The sequence below is a fragment of the Carlito syrichta genome, unplaced genomic scaffold (genome assembly GCF_000164805.1).
Source record: "Carlito syrichta isolate Samal-C Ts95f unplaced genomic scaffold, Tarsius_syrichta-2.0.1 Scaffold308839, whole genome shotgun sequence".
NCBI lineage: Eukaryota > Metazoa > Chordata > Mammalia > Primates > Tarsiidae > Carlito > Carlito syrichta.
In genome coordinates this window covers 136,471-145,735 of record NW_007252935.1, presented here as the reverse complement: position 1 = coordinate 145,735, position 9,265 = coordinate 136,471, and the positions used below count along the sequence as shown (strand labels likewise).

Sequence of the window (9,265 nt, the reverse complement as noted above, 5' to 3'; positions counted from 1 at the left end):
CTGGACTACAGGTGTGCACTACCACGCCCGGCTAATTTTTTGATTTATTGTAGAGATGAGGTCTCGCCTGCCCAGGCGGGTCTTGAACCCACGGGTTCAGGCAATCTACTCACCTCAGCCTCCCAAAGGCGTGGGATTACAGGCTGAGCCACCGAGCCCGGCTGGAAAAAATTTTTTAAGGATTACCTTGAATACTGGGTAGAGAATTGACTATAGGGACAAGGGTAGAAACAGGGAAACTGGCTAAGATCTCTAATAGATATGTTCAGGCAAAAACCAAACAGCATAGATGTTTTACTTTGTGGACTTATCTCCAGCATTGTGCTTCAATAGTAAAGTTAATAGTAAAGGTTTATCCAGACATGGATGAACAGTGTCTGGCACATTTGAGCCACATTGCTAATAATTTAGTAAAATGCACATCAACAACAATACGCTACGGATATTATAAGTTCTGTAATTAATACTCTTCTATTTGCCTAATATTAATTTTTTCTAGATACTGTTCTTCCTCTTTCCTGTTTTTATTAAATAATTTGTACTATTCTTTCAGCCACTCACACTTGAACTTCAGCCATTTGTGACTCTTCTCCTCTTCATTCTCTGCATATCCAGGAAGTCAGGTTCTACTGTCGCCTCAGTCTCCTAATCCATCTCCTTCTGCCATGCCCAACTTTAGTTTTAGACCCTGCTTTCGTCTCAGAGTTAGCCATCAAATTCTCTTTCTCTAATCCATGTGAAATTCAGAAAAAAATAATACAGATTTTTGAAGTAAGACCTTGATTCAGATTGGTTCAGTTATTTATTCTTTCAAGTACTGGCTGGAGGGCCTTTTGCAATTTTTGAACCTCAATTGTCTCTCTGCAAAATGAGCTTTACAATACCTAATTTACAAGACTGCAATGAGGATTAAGCAGGACTACGGAGTGTTTAAAGTGCTGGACAGGGAGTAAAAGGAGATGGGAGAAAATGCTGGTTCTCTCCACCATCTGTTCCTCTAGTTCACATAATCGCAACTCAATTTCCATACCTTTCAATGCGCTCCTTCCCTATCTTAGTAAATGATACTGCCATCTACCCAGTTTAAGTAAAAAAAAATCTACGAGTCTAATTTGAATAATCTATTTCTTTCACCATCTAAATTTAATCTACCTGCAAATCCTGTTGGTTCTACTTCCAAAACATACCCTGAATCCATCTACTTCTCCCATTGCCACTGCTACAACCCCAGTCCAAGAATCTCTTGTCTGTATTGTTTCCACAGGCTCCTAATTCATCCTTCTGCCTCCACTCTTGTCCTCGTTTTCCACAGATCCATAGTGATAATTAAAACATAAACCAGATGAATGTCAGTCCCCTGCTTAAGCCCTTCCAGTGGCTTTTCATACTTAGAATGAGATCCAAACTTTTCCCCCCCTCATTATAATCTCCCCCATATGCTTCAGCTGCATTCCTTTTTCTTTTCCTGCTAACTCATCAAACTCATGGCTGCCTTGGGCCGTAACAGTAGCTATTATCTCTGCCTGGAATACTTATCCCCTCAATGTCCACATGACTTGCTTCTTCTTGTCACTTAGATCTCAGCTCCATCTAATTGCCCTAGCCTTCTATCAGTAGTGCACCACTACACTATCTTATTTTTTCCTAAGATTTATCACTATCAGAAAATAGCCTATTTATTTATCTACATTCACCCCAGTAAACACAAAATAGCCTCATTAAAAGGCCCATTTCCTAGCATAGTGTCTGGCACATAGTATGCAGGAAAAAAATTTTGAGTAAATGAATAAATAAAAATATAGGGCACCCCTTCAGGTCCCCCTCCCACTGTGGGAGATTTTCTGTCCTCTTAATAAATCCTGATTTCTTTAAAAAAAATTTTCATGAGATATCAAAGTTTACATGAGCCAATGTAATTGTTTTTAAAATGTGAGGACCTATTGACTTTCCTTTAATCCTTCATTGTTTACACATATGCCTATGCTGGAAATATGACTGTAAATAATACAGTCTCAGGTTTTGTTTTTGCCTCTAACCTTCTACGTAGTTCTCAAATTTACTCTTCTATCAATTTACCATCCTCTCTGCCTTTTTCCTGTAGGTTCTAATCTCCCAGTGTCTAATTTTCCAGATGCAGGCCAGTGAGCTTTTCAGTTGCTGTTATACTCACGCTTGAAAACCTTTGGAGATTTCATTGTTCTCAAGATAAAGACCAGAATCTGCTCTGATCCACCACCTCCCATCAGGCCAGACCTCACTCTCCACTCCAGGCCACACTTCTTCCTCCCCTCCTGTTTCCCGCCTGCCACCTGGCTTGGTGGCCCTAGTGTCTCGCTTCCTGCAAGGCTCCACCCCGCACCCATTTCGTCTGCTGCTTCGGAGTTCAGGAGACTGTCCCTTCTTCGGGGAAGCCCTCCCTGATTAGGCCAAGCCCCACTTCCCCTCGTACAGCCCTGCATCACCAAGGGCCCCTCTTTCAGAGCTTGCGTTTGTTTTATAAGTACATACTCCTAAATATGATAACCTTATTATCGTGCGCCAACGCGAGCTTGCGTTTATCAGCTATTTGCGGAAGGAATGTGCCCACGATTTGCCCGACCACTTCTCGCCCCTCCCGCTGCGGCTGCGACGCAGCGATTACGCGTTAGGCAGGCGCCGCGAGGACAGCCGTCTCAGGCGCATGCGCGAAGGGGCACGCATGCGCAGAGGGGCGAGCCCGCTGACAGATTCTCGGTGGCGGCGGCGGCGGCGGCGGCGGCGGCGGCCCTGGACTGCGGGGAATGGGAGTCCTAGGTCCCTGACTGAGCACCGCCCCCGCCTCCCTGCGCCCGACATGGCTCAAGAGAAGATGGAGCTGGACCTGGAGCTGCCTCCGGGTACGGGCGGGAGCCCGGCGGAGGGCGGCGGCAGTGGCGGCGGCGGGGGCCTCAGGAGGTCTAACAGCGCCCCCCTGATCCACGGCCTCAGTGACACTTCGCCGGTGTTCCAGGCCGAGGCGCCGAGCGCCAGGCGGAACAGCACCACGTTCCCGAGCCGCCACGGCCTGCTGCTACCGGCCTCCCCGGTCCGCATGCACAGCAGCCGCTTGCACCAGATCAAACAGGAGGAGGGCATGGACTTAATCAACCGAGAGACGGTCCACGAGCGGGAGGTGCAGACCGCAATGCAGATAAGCCACTCCTGGGAGGAAAGTTTCAGCCTGAGTGACAACGATGTGGAGAAATCCGCCTCCCCAAAGCGCATCGATTTCATTCCTGTGTCACCAGCACCGTCACCCACTCGGGGAATTGGGAAGCAGTGTTTTTCGCCATCCTTGCAAAGTTTTGTGAGTAGCAATGGATTGCCTCCAAGCCCTATTCCCAGCCCAACGACGCGATTTACTACCCGGAGAAGCCAGAGTCCCATCAACTGTATTAGACCAAGTGTTCTTGGACCATTGAAAAGAAAATGTGAAATGGAAACTGAGTATCAGCCAAAGAGATTTTTCCAGGGCATCACCAACATGCTTTCTTCTGACGTTGCACAGCTGTCAGATCCCGGGGTGTGTGTATCTTCGGATACCCTTGATGGAAACAGCAGCAGTGCCGGATCTTCTTGTAACTCACCAGCGAAAGTCAGCACTACCACCGACTCTCCTGTGTCACCTGCCCAAGCGGCTTCTCCATTTATTCCACTAGATGAACTTTCATCTAAGTGATTCACCCATCCTGAGACTTTTTTTTGCAATGAGGAGAGAGAATAATCAAGTTGGAGCAAGCACTGAACTTTGTCGATTAATTTGAGGCTATTTCCTATTTGACCTTTTTTCTTTTTTTGGAATTTCCTTAAAATGTTGTTATTTTAGAGAACGTCTGTGTCAGGTTCCTGCGGATACCCTTGAATTCAGTGTAGTAATATTTTCAGACGTTTCACCAATAAGTGTGTTGAAGCATACATCTTTACGCTGCTAATATGTCTAAATACATATGTTATCCCTGACTTTTTAAAATAATTGAGAGCTCTATTTATTTATGGGATTATTAAGTTCTGATGAAAATATAAATGTTGAATTAATCAGCATAGTAAACTGATGTTTTAAAATTCCATACTTCATGCCCACACTAGTTTTTGATGTTATTTTCAGTGATTGTTAATTTCCATTTTATGAAGGACAATAACTTACCTATTTACAGCTTTTAAAAAATGTTAGTTATAAAATCAATCCAGTCGTTGTCTATTTTACCTAGCAATTCTTGGATATTTAGTTTTCTGGGTACAGAAGGGGGTGGGAGGGGGAATGATAAAAGAACAAATTATAAAAGTTTGCAACAAATCTTTAAAATTAAGTATATAAAAGTAAACATTTAAGAAAAACATTTTTAATGAAGTTTTAATAGTATTTCTAGTAAGTCATACAAATATATAATTACTATACAGAAAATGAACATTTTTTTTAACCAGAAAGTGCATTTTCTTGAGTATAATCCTAAAGTGAAATGGGACAGTGCCTTGCAGTCTCAGCTCACTGTACATAGACTGAGGCTAGGCTCTATGTATCACTGCAAACTTAAAAGTTTTCAAATGTAGAAAATGTGTGGGAAGCCTTGTTGAACTTCAGCAGAGGACCCAGACAATATTCTCTCAATCACTAATATACTTTAAAATATTCAGTTGTGTCTCAGTTTTGAAAATTTTTGCCTATCAGGAGCCAGAGCAATTTTTGGCTGTTTTTCTGCTCTGCCCATCTGTCACCTTCCCAGTTTTCCCTTGCTCAGGAAGGAAGCAGCTGTTTCCTTGCCAACAGGTCCTTTCTTTCCATCTCCCACCAAACTAGGGCACCATCGACTAAACAAAGGTACAGTGTGACTTGGATTTCTGACAGTGAGCGACAACAGTACTATGGATTGTTTAACCTTTGTGGTTAAAGCTACAGTTTGAGTTGACTGCCTTGGGGATGTCGGTTAATTAAGGGTCGATGATTTGCAAGACAAAATCAGTGGCGAGTCACATAGGTAAATCATTTAACTGAGGTTTTGTTAAAGTTAGAATTGTTCTTTTCTTTGCCTTTTACAATTAAGACAAAATATTTTAAAAGAATAGTAAATGTTTTTAAATATTATAATATCTTTTTAAACTAATAGATAGCTGGTCAGACAAAAAGGGAAGGGGGGAAAATAGGTCTGTTTCTCAAAGAGAGGCCAAGACAAAAGTCCTAAGTTTTTAAAGTTATTGCCTATAGAGACCTTAACAATAATGTGGAATTTTTATAACTATGAGAATAAATGGAACTGGTCAACTCTTGACAGTTGCCTCAAGATTCAGTGAAATTACATTGAGAGTAAGATTGTGTCCATAGTTTTAAAATTCTCTAGTCTGGGTAATAGTGTTCATGTGCTCCAATTCTGACCTTGTTCCTCAAATTCAAACCTATACGCGTAAATCCAACTTCCTGTTGGCTACTTTGACCAGCTTTCAGAAGTACTTCAGCATCTTCAACACAGAATTTATAATTTTCTCACTTAAACTGTTCTTGCATTACCTAAATTGATGTCATCATTATCTAATTTCCTAAACTAGAAACCATGGAAGCAAAGCGTCTTTGATTTTCTCTTTTCCTCATTACATCTAGCTTAATCACCAAATCCTGTCAACTTTTCTTCTGATATGAATCTCAAATCTCTCCCCTTCTCTGTCTCTATTGCCCTCGGTAACTTATAGCTTAAGTTCTTGCCTATGTGATCTCCCAGCCTGTCTTCTACCCCTCTTTTGGCTCTGTACACACTGCCTTTAGGGTGATCGTTCTAAAATACAAACCTGATTTTTTTTCACTCTCCTCCTTGAAAACTTTGTATACTTCCCCATTTCCTATTGTTTAGGAAATGATTTCTTTATCCTGATGTAGATGGTCCTTCATAATCTGGCCATATTCTAAAATGGCTTCAATCCTTTCCTCATCTCTGTCCCAGTACACAACCTTCCTTCTTACTTTGCAAACACTAGAGCACTTGATATTCTTTAAATAGGCCATGTACTTTCAAGTGTCCCTGCTGTTGGATAGGTTAGGTTGTTCCTTTTCCCTAAAATGTCATTCTTATCCTTTTCAGGCAGGCAAATACTTTTTTCTTTTTATTGCATGTGAATTTAACTAGGAAAGCAATGTATACCTGCTGATTATAAAATTTACACAATATAGATACCTGTATAGTAAAAATTTGTGTGTCTGCTTTTAATTATGTAATATTCATCTTCCCTTTCCATAGGTAACTTCTGTTAACAATTTGGTATATATTGTACAAGATGTGTTACTCGCATTTCCATGTATATATGAATATAAATGCAGGAAATCAACCTGTCAGTAACTCCCCCATAGCTAATCATTCACAAGTCTTACTGATTTTATCATCTAGAATCTCGTCTCCTTATTTCCACCTTTACTGCCACCCTGATCCAGACTACCATCATTTCCCTTTAGGCCTCTGAAGTAACTTCCTAACTCCCACTTGTGCCTGTCACTCTCACTCTGATCGGCTACCGGTTCATGCTCCATACAGCACCTAGAGTTATCCTTTTAAAGTTGCAGATTTGACCCTTCCATCTCCCAGCTTAAAGCTTTCCATTTGCTTTCCGTTGTTCTTGTAAGTATACTAAAATGTATTAATTCTGACCTAGGAGGCCCTGAGGAGTCTTGCCCTTGCCGCTTCCTCCCCCTTGTTTTCTGTGCTCCACCCTCACTGGCTTGCTTTCTTAAATATGTCATTTTCTCTCCTCCTTTAAGTTCTTTTTCCAGATGCTTTTCCCTGAAGATGTGGAAACCTTTATTTCTATAAGCTTATTCTTCTTTATAGTTTTAAATCAGATAAAGCTCTAAGAGTCTATATGGACAATTTAATTATCATAGTATTGTTCATAACTTTATTCACTATTCCGTAGACTATAAGGGCTTAGCTCATGTAAGAATTCTCTTCAAAAAACATTTTTAAGGTACTAGTATTGCTAATCTATTAACTTTGTGCAAGAAGTTCTACAGCAGATATCAACATTTATTTCAAGTACAGTTTGTCATATATAATAAACCTTTGTGGTAAATTTTCCTTTATTATGTTTGTTGAAAACACATTGCAGATGGAAGAAATAATTAGTGGTCACTAAATCCAAGGCTGCTGGATGTCAGAAGCTTTAAGCATACTTAAAAATTGATTGTAATCAAGAATAACCTGTATCGGGTTGCCTTGCAGTGATTCACATGTATTCAGCCAGCTACATACCACGCAGAGCACCCAAACAATACTCTCTCAATTACTGATATATTTTAAATATGGCAAGAGACCACTTTATTTGGCAGTGAAATAGGGAAAGATTCACAATTTATGAGGAAAACAGATCTGAGAACGTTTTTTCTTCTGGGTATGTTAATAGATTAGTAGGGGGAAAAAGAAGAGCTGACAGAGGTGGGAGATGAGAATGGTTGCCAGACAATAAACTAAGAAGATGGTGTGCATTTTTTCAGAAATGGCCCCGGAAAGGAGATCTGGAAACTTTGTTTTTCTTAACAGGAAGGAGAGTGAAAACACTAGGCAAGGGTACCAGTATTTGTTGAACTGATTTGCTGTTACAGGGATTTAAGAGTATGAAGGTAGGTATATGAAAAATAGAATTTGTTTCTAATTGTTTTCCAATTATTGAGGACTCTAGGATATTTGAAGGTAGGAACAGGATTGGGTTTGGAAGCTTGAGTGCAATAAAGGTTTAATGTTGCTCCTGTGAGAATCTGTAAGGAGTGACTTAAGGGTGAGTAGAAGTTTTATTAGGCCAAGTTGGATGCCAGGTTACATTTGGATGGCAGGTACAAAGGAAGTGGGTTGAAGAAAGCTTAAGTGGGTCCTAGGTAAAGTCCAGTGTGTGAAGCATTCTGCTAAAACTGTAGCTTGAATGCTTGGCCAAAACATTAAGGATGGTAAGAGAAGTCAGTAGAGGGTAATGATCTGGCCACTTTTTTCAAGGTTTTACCTTATTGTCAGCCATGATAAAATATACAGAGGATCTGGTCTCACTGTAGGACTCTCACTATAGCAGTTGTATCCATATTTTTTGTGGCTAATTTTATTAGAGAATCAGGGCTAAAGGCAATCCTAGAGTTCTACTTATTTGATAAAAGGTTGTGTTAGATTGCTCACTGTAGCCAAGATAGAGTTTTTCTGTTTGTTTTTTTTTTAAGTTTTCAAACAAAGTTTATAAGAGAAAGAAGACAGAAAAGAAAGGCATGCCAGAGTTGGTCTGGGCGAAAAAAACCGCCATGACGGAGTTCTTTATGCCTTCCCTAACTTGCCATCCCAGTGAAAAATTTTCTTAAAAGTTGAAATGACCTTTAAATTAAAAATAAATACTTGTCCATGTGTTAGGCACTACTACTTGCTAAGTGCTGCACAAATGTATCACTACATTTACTCTTTATCACCATCCTCTGAGGTAAGTGCTATTGTTATCCTCATTTTATAAATGAAGAACTGGAAACAGGCTGAGTAAATTGCTCAGCATTCCAGAGCTGGGAGATAGACGGCGTATGGTAGGGGTTAAGAACACACACAGTGGAGCCAGGTAGCTGTAGTAGTATGTAAAGTGTTAAAATCATGCAGGGCAATTTCTGTCCATTTCAGCTATCATCATTGTGGTGGTGATTGCCATTATTGTTGTCATCGACTCTGCTAGCTGCTAAGGAACCTTTTCTTTATCATCCTGATGAAACTCCTATATTGACTGGTGAAACTCCTGCTCTCACACTCAGTAACAATACCCTTTCTATCGTTCAAGGCAACCTGTCCTTTTATAAGGCGATTTTTGTTGTTTGTTTTTTGAGTCGGAGTCTCACTCTGTTGCCCAGGCTGGAGTGCAATGGCATGCTCATGGCCAATGCAGCTCAACCCACTGGGCTCAGGCGATCCATTTCCACGTCAGCCTTCCAAGTAGCTGGAACTACAGGCACGCACCACTATGCCTGACTAATTTTTTGATTTATTGTAGAGATGAGGTCTCGCCAAGTTGGCCAGGCTGGTCTCAAATTAGCAGGCTCAGACATTTCTCTCACCTTGGCCTCCCAAAGTGCTGGGATAATAGGTGTGGGCCACCGTGCCCAGCCAGGTGATGTTTTTAATATTAGAATATTAACACCATGCAGACATTTCCTTCTGTAACTTCTACCATTTAATTCAAGTTCAGCTCTGGAAAATGCAAAAGAAGCATTATTGTTCTTTTTATAGGTGATAGCCGTTCCTTCACAAATCAGAAATAC

At 40.9% G+C, this 9,265-nt stretch overlaps 2 protein-coding genes across 2 annotated transcripts in view; both read left to right on the top strand.

Annotated features, from left to right (window-relative positions):
• Positions 1–9,265, top strand: part of PIP5K1B (phosphatidylinositol-4-phosphate 5-kinase type 1 beta) — a gene marked incomplete at its 3' end in the record, with an annotated part of 202,794 nt that overhangs the window by 80,531 nt on the left and 112,998 nt on the right. The gene's annotated exons all lie outside the window — the stretch shown is intronic.
• On the top strand, positions 2,671–4,087 carry FAM122A (family with sequence similarity 122A). The gene has a single exon (XM_008066060.2). The coding sequence runs from the start codon at positions 2,681–2,683 to the stop codon at positions 3,695–3,697; it is 1,017 nt and encodes a 338-aa protein (XP_008064251.2). The 5' UTR covers positions 2,671–2,680; the 3' UTR covers positions 3,698–4,087.

Coding starts and splice junctions, on each gene's coding strand:
- FAM122A (XM_008066060.2), top strand. CDS start 2,681: ATGCGCGAAGGGGCACGCATGCGCAGAGGGGCGAGCCCGCTGACAGAT.